The sequence below is a fragment of the Prorops nasuta genome, unplaced genomic scaffold, assembly GCF_024137725.1.
Source record: "Prorops nasuta isolate Cenicafe-Biocafe unplaced genomic scaffold, Cenicafe_Pnas_1.2 PNAS00010, whole genome shotgun sequence".
Classification (NCBI taxonomy): Eukaryota; Metazoa; Arthropoda; class Insecta; order Hymenoptera; family Bethylidae; genus Prorops; species Prorops nasuta.
Window position 1 is genome coordinate 4,857,403 of NW_027116807.1, and position 17,552 is coordinate 4,874,954.

The 17,552-nt window shown below is 39.1% G+C and overlaps 3 protein-coding genes across 5 annotated transcripts in view; 2 read left to right on the top strand and 1 right to left on the bottom strand.

Moving 5' to 3' along the window:
* The window catches only part of Tpst (tyrosylprotein sulfotransferase), a 46,176-nt gene extending 33,822 nt beyond the window's left edge, over window positions 1–12,354 (bottom strand). The window contains exon 1 of one of the 2 annotated variants that reach the window (XM_066733407.1): window positions 12,017–12,354. The gene's annotated coding sequence lies outside the window, so the exon portion shown is untranslated. Of the gene's footprint in view, window positions 1–9,692; window positions 9,907–12,016 lie in introns of those variants that run through there. The other variant, XM_066733408.1, reaches the window with a different exon arrangement.
* A 164-nt stretch (window positions 12,355–12,518) lies between these two features.
* LOC136777239 (protein MTO1 homolog, mitochondrial) lies at window positions 12,519–16,363 on the top strand. The gene is made up of 10 exons (XM_066733406.1): window positions 12,519–12,719; window positions 13,731–13,954; window positions 14,026–14,325; window positions 14,414–14,590; window positions 14,664–15,071; window positions 15,147–15,319; window positions 15,379–15,831; window positions 15,904–16,007; window positions 16,092–16,152; window positions 16,232–16,363. Exons 2-10 carry the CDS (start codon window positions 13,747–13,749, stop codon window positions 16,331–16,333), a joined length of 1,986 nt encoding a protein of 661 aa, XP_066589503.1. The 5' UTR covers window positions 12,519–12,719; window positions 13,731–13,746; the 3' UTR covers window positions 16,334–16,363.
* On the top strand, window positions 12,879–13,641 carry LOC136777241 (MKRN2 opposite strand protein). 2 transcript variants are annotated; one of them, XM_066733410.1, is made up of 2 exons: window positions 12,879–13,413; window positions 13,483–13,641. In XM_066733410.1, exons 1-2 carry the CDS (start codon window positions 13,029–13,031, stop codon window positions 13,632–13,634), a joined length of 537 nt encoding a protein of 178 aa, XP_066589507.1. In that variant the 5' UTR covers window positions 12,879–13,028; the 3' UTR covers window positions 13,635–13,641. The 2 variants fall into 2 exon arrangements, with proteins under 2 accessions (XP_066589507.1, XP_066589506.1); XM_066733409.1 differs by having other exon boundaries at window positions 12,879–13,641.
* Window positions 16,364–17,552: the final 1,189 nt, after the last annotated feature.

The following is a 17,552-nucleotide window of genomic DNA, read 5'->3' on the forward strand; positions in this document are numbered from 1 at the left end:
CTTCATTAAGTACTTTTTCCATTTTGTCAACACACATTTTCCCGGATATTCAACAATTACAAAACTGCCGAGATAATTAAGAATTTTTTTGCATTTCCGTTTACAAAAGATTGCCTCTAAAACTGATTTGCTCGTGGAAGAAGACTATGGAATTCTTATTGCTACACTTAAGTGGTAACTTGTTCCTTACAACTTGGAATCCACAATCTGAACGTAAAATTCTTTATTAAGTATTTTTTCATTTTATCAAACAGATTTTCCCAGAGATATTCAACAATTGCAAAACTAGAAATATAATCAAGAATTTTTTACATTTCAATTGATAAAAAATGGTCTCTAAAACTGATTTGCTCGTCAAAATAAGACTACGGAATTCGTAGTATTACTGCCTAACTAGTAACTTGCTCCTTGCAACTTGGAATCCACACTGAACGTAAAATTCTTCGTTGAGTATTTTTTCATTTTATCAAACAAATTTTCCCAGAGATATTCAACAATTGCAAAACTAGAAATATAATCAAGAATTTTATTACACGTCTATTTACACCGAGAAAAGAATTCTTCCAAATCAATTAAATATATCTTTGCTGTTCTTCCGCAAACAAATATTCGATTGATGCAAAGGCATTTTTTCCCCGGTGTATTTTTATCTCGTAGCAAAGTTCAAAAGTTTTCCGGTGGAGCAGGCGCGATCTACACACTACGATCGAATCAAATGAATAAGGAAGATCCATAAATCAGGGAAGATTTCCGCTTAGTGGAGCGATGCTCCGAGTTATTCAACGTATGAGCAGCGATACCCTCATCGATCATAGGAATTCGGCTAGTGAGTCGAGTGTGTACGCAATTGTGGGATATATATATGTATACACACATACAATTTTCTCCTATCGAGCATACAAGGGTGAAAGGGGAGAGGAGAAGATGAAGATTGCAATCAGCACCGGTAGAGCCGATGCTATCTCTTCTGCATTCTTATAAACGTTCGTTCCGGTTCATTAACGATATACGTAATATATAATTATTTAATTACAACGTATCAGCAGACGTTATGAAGTTCCTTTGACTTTTATACAGAGAGACGTTCCTCGAGTAGGTTATATATGAAGGAAAGAAATGAATTAGTAGCTATATATATATCGCACACATATATATAGGATCCAATTGAGATCGTCAGGTGAGCTGAACCAAGCTGAGCTGAGCTATCCAAGTTCGGAATTGCTTGGTATTTATAACGAAGCCACGGCTGGTTGTGTCGGTGCGGTACTTACAACTCGCCTATACCTATACACGGAACGGGATAAAATGCTTTCCTTTTTTGCGCGTCCGAGATCGATTGCAGCAGCGCGTTCGTTCCTCGACGAATTCCACGAGACAATACAAGCACTTCCGGTTCAGTTGGAGCTCCTCTCTCAGCAGCCACCAAGTTTTCGACATCTACTCTCTCTCTCTCTCTCTTTGTCTCTCAAGGGTTGTACATGAAGAGGGAAAACTCTCCTTTGACCCAGATTGCAGAATTATTGTATATATATATATAGTAAAATGGAACAAATTCTTTTTTTATGGATGACGTATGTAGGGAAACGAAGAAATCGATCGAGCGAATAATTTGAAACTTTTAATCGAGAGGGGGGTAATTTCAGGCAGGAGATAGGCGAAAGTGAAATTCCACGGAGAGCCTCGCTCGATTATGGCTAATGTCGTTGATTAACCGCTCGATTACCCGAGCAAAGGATGCACTTTGAAGCCAACTATACGATTAACCGAATGTGTAGAGCCATACATACAGCACAAGACTTTCGGAAGATCCCTGTAGAGTTGCTTCCTCTCACTCGCTTTTATTTCCTCGTGTCACTCTCAGCCACGCAAGCTCGTTACTCTCAATATTCGTTATGGAGGAATATTCAATGGTTATTCGAGTTTAAAACTGGGTAAGTTTAAAATTTTGCTTGTGCGATTGTACATTTTATTTTGATTGAGAGAGAAAATTAAAATATATATTTGACCGTGTAACAGAGATTGACACAGATAAGGCCTGACTGTTTTATAAATAATAATATTCAGTATTCGAGAAAATTCCATGCTTATTCGAGCTTAAAAATAAGTAAATTTGAGATTCTATTTATATAATTATAAATCTTACTCTGATTGAGAGAAAATGAAAATAGATATCTGGCTATGTAATAGAGGTGACACAGATAAGGCCTGACTGTTTCATAAATGATGATATTCGCTATTCGAGAAAATTCAACGTTCGCTCCAGATTAAAAATTGATAAATTTGAGATTGTACTTGTATAATTTTAAATGTTACTCCGACTGACAGAAAATGAGCGTGTATCCGGCCATGTAACAGGGGTGACACAGATAAGGCCCGACTCTGTTCCACAGATGATGATAAACGCGAGCGCGACGCAAAGTTCGTCTTCCTATAACAGGCAACTTGGCTAATGAGTTTATGGATAACGTACACACCTAGCACCTAGCAACATCAGCAGGATGAGCAGCGTAGATTCGAAAGGGTTCGCTTGCTTTAAACGCTTCGCATTATCGCATTTTCTACCGTCTGCTCGCGTGTCAGCAGGATGCAGACTGGAACCAAGCGATTCTCACCTTTTCTATATGTATAACGTCTCTCTTGGATAATTAATCAGTGCAATCACTTTCGGACGGATTTCTTTTTTACACCCGTTATATAGAACACGCGTACACAGAGTTTCTCAATATTTCTCTCGATCGCTGTTTCTTCATCGCGACTTTTAATTAATTTTCCTTATTTAATATAAACACTATATTTTCCATCTCTCTTGGATAATTAATTAGCGCAATAATTTTCAGACGAGTTTCATTTTATACACTCGTTATACACGGTACACGGATACAGCAGATTTTCTCAATTTCTCGCTCGTTCCTTGTTTCCTAATTACAATGTTCAATCAATTTTCTATATTTAATTACAATCTCCATATCTGTTGGGTAATTAATTGGTATAATAATTTTCAAAATTTCATCCCAAGAATAAGTATCTTTTACACACCCGTTATACACACGGTACACGCATACAGCAGGGTCTCTCAACCTCTTTCTTTGTCTTTCGCACTGTCTTCCTTGTATAATTTTCAATTAATTTCTCCTCCTTAATAGTAACAACGATAAGCAGCGTAATTAGGTTGAAGTAAAAATGAGAATTTCCGGAATTCGGGCAATTTTAACGCGAGGCGTGACTGCTGGTGGTTATTGGTGTAGGAGAGAAAGGAGAATGAGAAGCACTGTGTGTCGGGGCATTCTATTACGCTTACGTTACTCTTTCTTTTTAGTGTCGTTCTTGCACTTGGCGGATAGTGTACGAATGGACCGAGCCAAGATAACGTCTTACGACGGCGAAGGAGGAGGAGGAGGAGGAGGAGGAGGAGGAGGAGGATATGGGAGAGAAAGACATTTCGCCGAGGAAAGAGCTTCTATGTGCTCGCTAAACTTAGCCCCATAGAAGAAAACGATCGTTAATGGAGGGATCGAGTAGCTGAATGTTCAAAAAATACTCTCGATATCGTTTTTCGAGCTGCAATAATTATTATCGACTTTGAAACTGGAGCCTCCGTTCTACTCGTACATAGACAATGTATATATACATTTAATAAGAACGTGGAAATATCGCATTTCCATAATAAAGCACCTTGATAGCTTATCTCTGCTGCTGCAATCACCCACTTGCCAAGATAACGAGGCACATACGTGTTAATCGAGATGCAGGAGGCCCGAACTAATCTCTATTCTATTATTATTCATAGTCTATATAATTATATACTGCTTTTCCATTCATCTAATAGAAAATTACATTCTCTACATTTTTCTTTACAATTTTCCGTGCTCTACCAGCCATTATTTTTACAATAAAAATGTACCAATTAAACACACAGCTTTGCAACGTGGGCTACATATATCAAACTCTGGCACAATCGACTAAAGCTAACGCCTTTTACGAGTTAATTACTTGTTCCAACTAATGTTTTTTTCATGTATTCGCCAGTCGACTCTCAATTTAGCAGGGAGTAACACGGTCGTTGGTGCTCTTGAAACAATTTCTATAGTTAATTAACGAATAACCAATTGCGGCTTAAAGGTGGTAACTAATTAACCGAAAGACGGATCTTACAACGAGATTCGCCATGAAAGTGTAAAAGTATGGGTGAATACACGTGCATCTTGCGCGAGTAAAAAGCTTTTATTATCGATAAAGTTATTTTACGAGATCCGACCTATATAAATAAAGTTATGGAGCAGCTGACGTAGAGCAAGATGTTACACCGCTACTGTGCGCTGCTGCTGGAGAATTTGCTTTGGCAACAATAACGCTTCGTCCACATTAATATGGAAGTCTGAGGTAAAAGAAGCGAGCTGCGAGGCAGGTAAGTCTGATTAGTTTCGAGAGACTTTGCGGGGTCTCGGATAATAAATTATTCAGAAGCCTATAGCCCTTGGCGACGAGAATACCAGCCTCGTCAGCGTGTCGTCCATTCATTCCTTCCTTCCTTCCTTCCTTCCTTCCTCCTCCTCCTCCTCCTCCTCTATTCGATATCTTGGCTGCAATTCTATTCCTCGTACCCATATATGCTCGTTATTTACTTCGACTAAAATTGCAATCTCCCATTTGACTCTTTCCTCTTGCAAAATTGTCAACGGCGAGGAAGTCGGTAATTAATCTAATTAAAACCACTTGTTTAAAAATTCCATGATACAAAACACGCGAGTTTGATTTAAGTTGGTCACCTGGCCAGGAAATTCGCGACCAGCAGCAATTTCGCTAAAAACGCAGTCGATTCGATCTTTACAGCGACCAATTTGCAAATTTTCGATAATTTTGCTCGATCGAAGGAAAGTTTTTATGGAAATAATGGGTGGAAATTACGGTAGGAGGGATGAGAGGGGAATTTCGTGGAGGATAATCGTGTCGGTGGAGAGATTAGATATTTGAGGGGGTAGAAGAGGGGGGGGGTTCTAGATGGTTTAGCAGGAGGACAGTAATGAGGACAACAGCTGACGATGTTAATGGAAGGATTTTGGCCAATCCTTGCCCTTCTCTTTCTACCTCGGCTGAAAACTAATTAACTTTGTTATCACGCAAGTAACATGCAACTCCCCCTATCACGAAAACCGTTCTATTTCACCTAATGGACACTCTCTTTTGTATGGAAGAATGCGGTGCGAAAGCTATTTTTCTAAAACTGAAAGGCGTCGAATCAAAGAGATGGGATTCTTGGAATATTCGAGCTTGGTGGAATTATTGAGTTCCTCGTAGGAGGAAAAGAATAAAATGGCTGCTGCTGCTGATTTTATTGAAAGATTTATGGATTTGTGCCTGGCGAACGGAAACTATTGACCGGAAATATATATATATATATATATATATATATATAGCTATATACGCGGTAGTCAGTGGACGTAAAACGCTCTTTTGAGAGTCGCTACTGTTAAACCACCTCGTTAGTCGTATAGCAACGGGACAAACTATCCATCTTGCGGTTTCTCCCGCAGCTCTTGATTCGCGTCGTTGACAAACCTAACAGGACAGGATATTTCATTAGAAAGAAGAAGAAGAAGAAGAGCAACGCTAGTTCAAAATTCTGAGATATTCCATTTGCCTCATTATCCGCCATAAAACTGGATCCTCTTCCCGGCAACTAAATCCGAAGAAATCAACGAGGAATCAAACAGCATCGGGATATAAAGGTAATATAAAGTGTACCGGTATTTGCAGATGGAAAATAAAAAATGGAAAATGATTTTTACCGCTGGAAAGTACAGCTTTTTGCGGATTAAGCTGTCTCGCATTATTCGTTATCGATCTTACGCGCTGTGAAATTGAATTAAGACGAGCTCGAAGCGCGAGGTGGAGCTAGAAAGACTGCATTGGCTGTACCTTAAAGTGCCTTCCTTTGAGGGGGCGAGAGAGTCAAAGTTAAAGAAAGGAGAAGCATCGTTGCAAAGAGAGAGAGAGAGAGAGAGAGAGAGAGAGAGAGGGAGAGTAGCGGAAGGAGAGGGAGGGGGAGGAGGGGGGTTGAGAGCGAGCAACCGAAACGGGAAAGGAGAAAGGAGAACCGGGGAATTTACCGAGTTAACCGTGAAACGTCTAATACCGTGCGGAATACCGTGGACATCAAGATTCCTTCCTTCCCATTATCCACTTACAGATTCCTATGATCCCCCCCCCCCCCTGCCAGATCAAACTGAATATACGATATATATACTACGCCATCTTATCGATTATTCGTTGCTTAATAATTCAAGCGAAACATAAATTACCCACGAGAATCTTTGATATTTCGCTAAATGTATCAATTAAACAAATTTATCGAATAATTGCAAACTCATTAGGAAGTTTAAATGAAAACTATATATATATATATAAAGAGAGAAAAAAGGCAATTTTAGAGTCGTTACCATCGATCGAAACGTTCGTCAAAGCAAGGTTAGTTTTAATTGTTCCCCTCGCGGGAGGACGAAAGAGTGCAAATTGAAATACACGAGGAGTGTTTAGCGATAGCGATAAATAAAGTAGAAAAGCAAGGCTCGGCAGAAGGAATAATTGATAAGTGGTAATTTGGAGAAATTCAGGTAAATCTCCGAGAGAAGTTGTTAGTGGTAGCTAAATGTGTATCCTAATGGAATGCATTAAAGCTGCTGATTCATTGAATTCGGTAAATCCGCACGAAAAGTCATTCCATACTCGTTCCACTTTCCATTCCGAAGTGGCTAATTGAATTAGTGCGTTAATGCATTAGTCAGGAGCAACTTTGATTCGATCGGCGCTCGCTGGCTGGCCGGCGGCTCGTTCTCTCGATAAAAACAGCTGTGCCATAGGCGTATTCTTAAAAGAGCCAAATATCGATCCGTTGGCTGAATATTTCAGCCGGCTTTGAAATCCGAGTGGATTTAATCATAGACTCGTAGGTCGGTACAGAGCAGAGCAGAACAGAGCAGAGCAGTTGAGAGCTTCGGGGCTGCATAGATTATAGCTGTTGTTGTTGATTTCGCATCCTGGTGCTCGCAGTCAACGAACCGTAACATAATCCCCAACACCTCGTTCCTCAATTCGTCGGGACAGCGGCTGTCATCGTAGTTTATGCCAAAGCCGCCAACCACAAATTCTACTGCTATTAAACAGTACAGAGTTGACCAAACCTGCAGCACGGCCGGCCAGACACACATACAGCGTACACTGCACTGGCTCGTGTCTCATCACTCGTTTAATTTAACGAGATATATATTCACTCGGTGAGCCAACAATAGTATATTTCTCGCTCGTTTGATCCTCCGATTAATCAAATCCTCCTGTTCAGTGCATTTTCAAATACCACCACCACCGCATCTCCAGCGTATCGACAGCTTTTTCCTTGCCAAAAAATCACGCTCGCCAGCTGCTCCTGCAAATCATTCAATTATGTAATAATTGTACATGAGTTATTACTAAAAAGCCTCGTTTGGCACATATATATATATATATATGTATATAACTAAGCGAATTCAACATACCTCGAGAGTTGGAAGCTTTTAACACTTGGAGAGGAGGGTTAGCCTTAATTACTATACGTGCTTCAGCGTGCTCCATGAAGATAAAATGTGGGCCTTCTGATTAAAGTTCATTTCGCTTTTGGTAATAAACATTATGTCCAACCGCGCGCCGCACTGATTAACGCAGAGACCTACTTGTGTGTAGGAAACTTGTGTGCCTTGTCTGCGCACGTAGACCATTTATCCTTTGAGCCTGGGGATCTTCCTCGGATACGTTACACTCTCGTAGTCTGGAAATTCCTCGCGTTGAATCGGGCATTATATATGTATATGCTAAGGATCTCGAAATCCGAGAAATTCTTTCTCTCCCAGTATGTGTGTGTGTGTGTATACACTAGCTCCTCCCACTTTTCCTCTTCCTTCAGGCCTCGTTAAACATTATTGATCGGTCGATCGATCGACCAGTTGCTACGTGAAAACACTCATTCATTGTTTCGTACACGTGTCCCGTTACGTACAACCATCGTTAGCGGTTGGCCTGGCTACTGCTCGTGGACGACGACACGGTTTGCGTATAGCCACAAAATCCACCGACGACGTCATCTCTCGCACTTTACATCCATCCTGGTGCAAACCCTCCAACACGCTGCGTGTTTAATTAATCAGACCGGAGAAAACTGCCTCTCAGTGTTTATATATATATATATATATATATATATTCATATAATAAAAATAGCCAATATACAAAAATTTCGCAGTGAAAACAACCAGCGGAATTTGTTTACCAATTTCGTGGAATATTGCACATTTTAAGCCTCCCTTCAAACAGTAATTTTCTCACTGGAACCAAGCCATCGGGAAAAAGTATATTGCTATGGTGGAAGCTTTTTGCAATATTATAAAATAATTACAATCCATTATGTCGTCAGCGAAGCAATATATTCATAGAGAGCGTGCAATAATAATTTGCAGCAGCGAAAATGTTTAATAGAGCGTGTATGTTTATAATCAGCTAACCGAACTGGGGCCCAGGAGGCAAAAGTGCAAATTCAAAGGAACAATGGCAATAATTGATTCCTTCAAAGTGAAATCATTGACGCAGTGTTATCGTTTGGCAAATGCCCGTGTAATTGCCTTATAAATTAAGCAACGTAATTAACGCAAGTTCGATTTGGCTCGGCAGATATAAGAGCCAAGGGGGATTTGGTGGGTAAAAATAGAGAGAGAGACAGAGATACTTTTGAGAGTCGGATAAATCCTGATTCGCGTCCGGTTAGCGTGTATACTTCGAGTGATATCGAGCGCAGTTTTTGCGCGTGTCTTCCGTGAGAGTAAATAAGCAGGAGGGGGGAAGGGAGGGGGAAGGTGAAGAGCAGCACTCAACCAAAGTGCATATATCTATTATTTATAAGAGGCAATGGGGCTCGTTGGAGAAATCGTGTTTCTCGGCGGAACTCGTACTCTTCTCTTTCCCCTGGTGCAGAAATAATTTCGGTGAAACTAAGAGGAGACGACGACGACGACCACGACGAGTTACGGAAAGATATAAAGCTTTGGCAGATATTCCATGCTTCGTGTCAAGTGCAGCGAGAAACGACCTTGGTAATTAACGCAGCAGCACCAAGGGGATCATTCCTTCGGCTTATTACTGCCAGATAACGAAACTAAGACGCACAGCGACTCTTATATATATATATATATATATAGTATAACAACAAAGCTAATCTCAATGCGCGTAATTCGCGCCGAACAGACAAATGTCTACCATTGGAATTATCAAGGAAAAGACTGGATGTTTTGGAAACTCTCGAGAATGATTTTCCCGAAGAAAATTGAAGCCGAGTTTCACGCTGTTTTGGAGTAGGAATGGGAGGCCTTTGCAAGGCTGAAAGTGCGAGTCCTTCCTTCGCTCCTTTCTCGCAGTACCGAGAATGTAAAAGAGGAAGATCGTCGTGCAATCGGGCATTCTCATCTCATCTTGAAAGGCCGACAGATAACAGACACAAAGAAACGAACGAACGAACAAACAGACGGACGGACGTACAAAGAGAGAGAGAAAGAGGGAGAGAGAGGGAGAAGAAAAGTTCAATATGATCCTTTGGTATATAGCATTTTACGAGCGAGCAGAAACACGGTTGGAAGGGACAGAAGAGGAGCGTATAATGTGACGTCATGATCACCCACACAAACAATCCAATCCTTTTGACATGCATTCCGATAGTCGAAAGGATTAAGTCAGATTCGGCTTCGGCGCTGTATTTCCAGTATTGATCACTATGCGAGCCAACGGTGCAATGACTATTGGTGTGCGGAAACCTAATACCACCACCGTCTGTCTATCCGTCCATCCATCCATCCATCCATCCGTTCGGTCGATCAATGTTTTTCTTCCTTATTTTCCCAAGGCACAAGATTTTTGAAGATCCTCTCGATTGCCACTTTTTGTATATATATGTGTGTGTGTGGGTGACTGTGCGACCAATCCAAATTTCATCCTCCAATTTTCTATCTAATCGCACAGGTAAGCCAACTGTTTTTAGCGAGCCAAGATAACATTGTCCTCTCCCACGGAACACCTGGATTCAACCGCAGTCCTAAAACAACAATTACTATTTAAATTGTGCGGGAAAACGTGTCCAATTTCATTTGAAAATAGAGACGCTCTTAAAACATACGGTAATTGCGCGTTAGAGCGCGAAACGGACGAATTAAGGTCGAAGAGCATGAATTTTCCTAGCTGAAATTTCCAGACGTCCTCTGATGATAAGGGAGCCAGACCGTCGACATGTATATATGGAATATAAGAAGGGACGCATCGATCCCTCGCTTTCTCCAAACTCCTATTATTTTTCAGGATTTATAACGAGACAAGCCATTGTCCCTTTTCATGGCAAACTTGAAAAACTCTCGTTAAATTTGCAAATATGCTCGAAACGCTTTGGAACGGTCGAGAATGCTAGTGGCACTTTTGAAAAAACTATAAATGCACGTGGATAATAATACCACGTCGATGTACCTATTTTTGCTTTAATTGGTCAGTGGAAGGGTAAAAGAATTTTCCTGTTTAACGTCAATTTCCTAGCTTCTATTATTTTTCAGAATTTATAATGGGACACGGGCCATTGTCCCTTTTGCCAAGACACTTGAAAAACCGTCGTTAAATTTGCAAAATTACTCGAAACGAGTTGGAACGGTCGAGAGTGCTGGTGGCACTTAAAAAAAACTATAAACGCACGCGAATGCTAATACTGTGTCGATGAACCTACTTTAACTTAATTGGTAAGTGGAAGGACGCGAGTGATTGAAATATAAAACACAATTTCCTCGTTTACCGCCAATTTCCCTACTTGCATTATTTTGCAGAATTTATAACGAGGCAGGGCATTGTCCCTTTTGCCAGGAAACTTGAAAAACCGTCGTTAAATTTGCAAAATTACTCGAAACGCGTTCAACCGTTCGAGAGTGCCAGTGGCACTTTAAATAAACAATAAACGAACGCGAATACCAATGCTGCGTCGATGAACGTACTTTTGGCTTAATTAGTAAGCGGAGGGACGAATGATTGAAATACAAAACAAAATTTTCTTGTTGCCCGTTGTTTCCATCGCAGGGAGTGTTGACCACTGGAGTGACGTAATTCGGAGCACAGCGAATGTGTGCGTGTGTCGTGTCAGCAATTGGAAACGGTCAGCGCGTATCGCGTATCGTCATTAATTAATATTCATTTGTCGTCTCTCGTTTGCTTCTCTCTTCTTTTCCTTCCCACCCCCATCGTGCTGGAAAAAAGCTAAAACCTGCAATTTTCCCAGCAGCAAACAAATAACATTGCATTTTATCAGCGAAGATCGATCGCTTCCGAGTAGCGTGAAAATTAGCGACAACGAGATAACAGCAGCACGCGACTTATAAATGTGGCATGGTCATTGACGCATCAGGTGTCAGTCACCTCGAGTCTAAGAATCAGAGAGAGAGAACGATTGTACCGTATTTACCACGTGTATTCAGATCTCTTGGAGAATTTTTCTTGACTGGTGCAACGAGAAAAAACGATAAACAAATACAGACAAGTGGAGATGATGAAGAAGTTGCAAATTTCGAAAGAAATCTAAAAAAAAAAAAAACATACTGTGTACATAACACGTGTATTGACATCTCCAAGAGTTTTTGTCGAATGATTCATAAAAGGGGGGGGGGGGGAGAGGGGGAGATAGAGACGGAGGAAGATGACAAAGAGACACGTTGAAAAGAAATCTAAAATAAAGAGAAAGAATCCTGAAGAGAGAACGAGCGTTACAACACGTGTGCTAAAATCTTGAAGAAATGTGCCAAATGGTGTGCGGTGGAAGAAAAAAGAAGGGTAGAAAGAGAGGGAGATGGAGGGAGACGATGAGAAAGGTACACATTTTCAGCGTGATTTTCAAGTGGCTGGTAAAAAATAATAGCTCGCATGTATGCGCAAAGTTAGACGAGTAGTGGCACTGTGGTGAAGAAGCAAAAAAAAAACTTACCGTTTGCAGCGTTGCTGCGTTCACGCTAAATCTTCGGTATCTTCCCCTCTCACTCACTCATTCACTCACTCTCGTTCCCTCTCTCTCCCTCCTTTCGCCGTGTTGCAAGAACCTGTAAGTCTGCCACGGATATCACAAGCGATTCACACGATTAATTCGATTTCACGCGAGCAAAATTTGGCATCTCGGGTCACGAGCGTCACAGGCTCTTATTGGATTCTGTGTGGGAATGCCGTGTGTCTATGTAGACCGGCACGCGAGACACGGGCGCACTTCTTCTCGAAAACACAATGTAAACGCAACTTGCTCGTTCCTCGCTCTTCTCCACCGTCTCGTGGAGTGGAGAAGACTGGAGAGTGGATCAGCTGCAACTACCGGCAGCGCGATCCCTTTTCGTGGCATATGCCCAAAACAGAGCCTGCCTGCCTTTCATTCCCATGATTCCCATTTCCCATCCACCAGGGCCTAGCAGAGCTAGCCAGTCAGCCAGTGCTAGGCATACCACTCTAGTCAATTCAGAGAGAAACGGGGATAGGACGATGATAACGTGCTATTTCTCTGATGAAAACCTCTCGAAACAATCCTTTTTAACGGTAAATTCTAACGAGAAGAGAGTGAAACTTTTATTTTCAACTCTATGCTGTTGGATTGTTTAATTCTGATTGTATATATACATGTAATGCTTGTTGGTAATTTCTCGAAGGTTAGTAGGCAACCTTAACCTAGCTCCTAAGTTTTATTTCATCGTGGTTATAGAGTTTTTGTTGTCGAGTAGTTTTGTTTACAGTGGTAAGAATAAATGTGTAATGTGATAGGGTTCTGTGTTTTTAAGAATCGACGAATGTTACTGCTAGTTAACGATATAGATATAATTAATTTTGGTTACGTTTAAGAATTATACTGTTTGTACCCTGTGCAGTTTTAACAGTCTTGATTCTGTGAGAAATAAAGGCCGATGTACTAAAGGAATCTCTGCTAAATGCTATAAAGAGTAGTATTTATCATTCGTACAATGGTTGCTAATCCTGGACTAATATGCTTTAGTCACTGCGATTCTAAGAGAGTGTTTTGTAAAAATGTACCAGAAAAATGTCCACATTGTCATTTATCGTTATTAGATTTTACTATAGAGCCATTTCAAATACCTTATCCGTGTGGCAGTGCTAGACATCATCCTTGCAGTATAGCTGTCAGACCCTCCGTTGGTACATTTCTCAATGACTATGATGTAAACAGTGATTTACATATAGCAATTGTAAATTCTAAAATGAATATAGTTGAATTTGATAGAACAGGATTAAGATTCAATGATTATTCAAAATGGACAGATTGTATTACATTAGAAGTAATTCCTTCTTCTTGGGAAAGTCATTGGGACAAAACCTTGGATGTAGTGAGTAAGGAAGATAAATGGAATATCGATAATTATCATAGTACAGTATTTAATTGCTTCACTTTTGTACTAGACTTTTTAAACCAATTAAATTTTCCCCAACTGAAATCCGTGAATAAAGAAAACTTGTGTGAAAAATTCATCTTACCAAAGATTCAAGAAGTTATACGATACAGCAAGATTTATAGACAATTGAATAATAATTTGTATGTTATACTAAATTAAAGCAAACTTAATGCAATAATGCAAATAAATGTTTATGAAATTATCTATGCATTTAATTTTTACTTACTTTCCTATATTATGTTTCTGTTCATCTAGGTTTCACTGAGCAATAATGAGTTTTTGTAAAATGAGACAAAAACTCTTTAAAATGAACCATGGAATCTTATTCCAACAACCACTAAGATATATGAAAAGCAAAGAAGATAACAAATTTAATGTAATTGTTATTGGAGGTGGACATGCTGGAACAGAGGCTTGTGCCGCTGCAGCACGTATGGGGGTTAGAACGCTATTAGTCACACATAAGAAATCTACTATAGGTAAAACTTATTGTTGCATGTATCAGTCAGTTCATCGTACAATAGAAAAAACATTACTTACCTTTCTACAGGTGAAATGTCTTGTAATCCAGCATTTGGTGGAATTGGAAAAGGAAATCTAATAAGAGAAGTAGATGCATTGGATGGTGTTTGCGGTCGTATTTGTGATCTATCTGGAGTTTTTTATAAAATTCTTAATAAAAGGAAAGGTCCTGCTGTTTGGGGCTTAAGAGCCCAAGTAGACCGAGATTTGTACAAAAAACATTTACAAAAAGAAATATTTAATACACCTGGATTGGAAATATGGGAATCATCCGTGGAGGATATCATTTTGGAAGGGGACAGACCAAGATGTGCAGGCATTATTTTAAGTATGCACATCAAAACTGTAGGAGGAATATTTTGAATATGGGAAGTATTAAAAGTGCCAAAAGAAACTAAATTGTAGTTTCTTTTTAGAGGATGGAACTAAGGTTTTCAGTGATACTGTTGTAATAACAACTGGAACCTTTTTAAGAGGTCAAATTAATATAGGTTTGGAGAGAAGACCAGCTGGCAGAATGGATGATGAGCCAAGCATTGGATTGGCCAATACTTTAGAAAGGCTAGGTTTTAAAATGGGACGATTGAAAACTGGTAAACTACTGAAATTGTTTAATTGTGACTTGTATTATAATCAAGACATTATGAAAGATCTTTTTATTTGTAGGAACACCACCAAGATTGGATAAATCAACTATAGATTTCTCTAAATGCCAGAAACATTATCCTGATTCAAAACCTGAACCTTTCTCTTTTCTAAATGAAAAAGTATGGATATCTCCAGAGAAGCAACTCATTGTTCATTTGACTCATACTAATGATGCTGTTGCTAAAATTATAAGAGATAACATGCATTGCAACTCACATGTTACTGAAGAGATCACGGGTCCCCGTTATTGTCCAAGTATAGAGAGTAAGATACTTAAATTCTCCAAAAATGTCCACCAAATTTGGCTGGAACCAGAAGGCTTTGAATCTCCATTAATATATCCTGGTGGACTGTCTTGTACTCTTCCTGCTGATAAACAGCAAGAACTTGTCAATTGTCTCCCAGGTCTAGAAAATGCAAACATTGGTAAGATTACTAATAAATTTAGACTTGAAAATCTATATTATGCACAAAATCTCTAGATGAATAATAATTTTGCAGTAAGGCCTGGCTATGGTGTTGAATATGACTATGTAAATCCAACAGAATTAACAATAGAGCTGGAAACCAAAAAGATTTCTGGTTTATATTTTGCTGGTCAAATAAATGGTACAACTGGTTACGAAGAGGCAGCAGCTCAAGGGATCTTAGCTGGTGCAAATGCTGCAGCAAAGGTATTAAAAGAAATAATTTTTAATATTTAAAGAATCAAATGAAACTTTTTATTCTGTAGGTTTTGAAAAAGCCTGAGTTACACATAAATCGAACTGAAGGCTACATTGGCGTTCTAGTCGACGATCTTACTTCTCTAGGGACCAATGAACCTTACAGGATGTTCACGAGTCGTGCAGAATTTCGTTTAAGTTTGCGTCCTGACAATGCTGATGAAAGATTAACGGAGAAAGGATACAGAACTGGCTGTGTTTCTGAATACAGAATCACCAAGAGAAGAGAGTTACAGACCAAGATGCAAGATGCTACTCAATTATTAAAATCTGTTGTTTTATCAAGTACTAAATGGAAGAAATTATTAAAATTAACGTATGGAATGAATACAAAGAAGAAATCTGCATTTGAATTACTAGGTTTGCCTGGCCTAAATTTGAGTATGGATATTTTGGGACAACATATGCCTGAATTATTTGGTCATCTATCGGGTGATTCAAATTTGAATCAAAGATTAAAAGTATATTTCTCCTAATATAACATGTTACTTAATTATTTAAATTTAGCCTACTTAAAGTGTATCTTTTTGCAGATACAGTCACTTTATGCTCTTTCCATAGAAGTACAGAAAAACCATATCGAAGAGGTTAAAAAGAATGAGAATCTAATAATTCCAAAAGACATTGATTATCATAGGTAATAATTCATAAATATATTTGATAATGTTCAATTATTTTGAGCTTGCATCAATGACTATTTTTTTCCATTTCTTTTACACAGTATATCATTAAATCTATCAATGGAAGAAAGAGAAAAACTCAGTGAATTTCAGCCACGCAATGTAATTATCATACAATATCTAAGATATTGAAAGAAATCAAATCATATTTATTATTAATATTAATTTTCTTATATCACAGATCGCTTCGGCAAGTCGAATCCCTGGAGTAACGCCTTCTGGTATTTGTAGATTAGTTTATCACGTTAGAAGAAATTTGGATCAAAACCACCATATTTTATGAAATAAATTTTGTTTGAATTGTTAGAATGAATATTCGAATATTTACCTGTTAACAATTAAACCCTGAAGCATCAAATCTGCGACCATCGCACAATAAAGTAGGAATTTGCACAAAATGGAACAATGGCACTGGCGTTCTGGTAACGTAATGGCGTCGGCAGGGAGCTTCCCGCGCAAATTATTTAATGGCGTCGGTAAAGAGCTTCCCGCGCAAATTAATTCGGATAGTTCCTGATAGATGGAGCTTCAATCTCCAATTTCAAATTTGAATATTTGGTGACGTTCAGAAACCTTTAGGCACTAATCATGATTGGTCAAATTTATCGAATTGACCATTAATGACGTCTTTTTTGTAATATAGCTTGCGTAACTCTACACAGTAACGCTAAGGTATCTGAACACGACCAAAATTCTCCAGATTCATATAAAAAAATAAGATAATAATTTATTTTCGATTTATAAAAATAAAAAATACTACAAAATAAGATTATCCTGGAACAAAACATCAGTAATTCATTGGTAGAAAGTTTAGTTGATTAAATAAGAACCAAACACGGTAGAGTACGCAAAAAAACAAAAAAAAATACTGTGTGATGCCGGAGATGAGACCCCCCCCCCTTTCAACTCTGGCAATAGACCGAATGCACATCGACGTACGCACACCACTATCAACAACACCAATCATCCATTCTACGCAAAGATTATTTTCAGTGCTTTTTTCTGAACAAAAAAAGAAAAAAAATTAAACAAAACAGAAATGTAAAGCTTCTGATAAGACTGAGATGTGCTGTAGGTGCAGCAGATGCTTCTGCACTATGTGTCTAACGACACGAGTCCGTGACAGGAAACTTGGTTGATTGCATTAGAAAGGGTTCGTCCAGTTCAAAACTTCTCACTGCCGAATTGTCTACTGAAGCATGACCAGAGTAAACGACATTACCGGGTTCCTGTCGTAATCTATTTACTTACTCGGGGAATATGTACGGTAACTCGTAGCAGTTGTACCATGCGCGTAGAAAGTGGTAGCTCTGTCGCCCTAACCTAAATAGAAGAAACACAATTTGTCAATTTAAATCTCAATCTCATTTGAGAAGAGCATCCAGGAAGAAAAAAAATGGAATAATAATGGTAATTTGGTAAACGAAGCTTAATTAGTCGAGGAAGCAGGGTCTGAGCCTGAAGTAAGATAAAAACGGTTGGAGTTGTGGGGTGGCAGCGGC

Bases quoted from the DNA above. Each gene is read 5' to 3' on its own strand.
- LOC136777239 (XM_066733406.1), top strand. From the start codon at position 13,747: ATGAGTTTTTGTAAAATGAGACAAAAACTCTTTAAAATGAACCATGGA. The intron at 13,955-14,025 runs GTAAAACTTATT...ACCTTTCTACAG, and splicing joins ACATAAGAAATCTACTATAG to GTGAAATGTCTTGTAATCCA. The intron at 14,591-14,663 runs GTAAACTACTGA...TTTTATTTGTAG, and splicing joins AATGGGACGATTGAAAACTG to GAACACCACCAAGATTGGAT.
- LOC136777241 (XM_066733409.1), top strand. From the start codon at position 13,029: ATGGTTGCTAATCCTGGACTAATATGCTTTAGTCACTGCGATTCTAAG.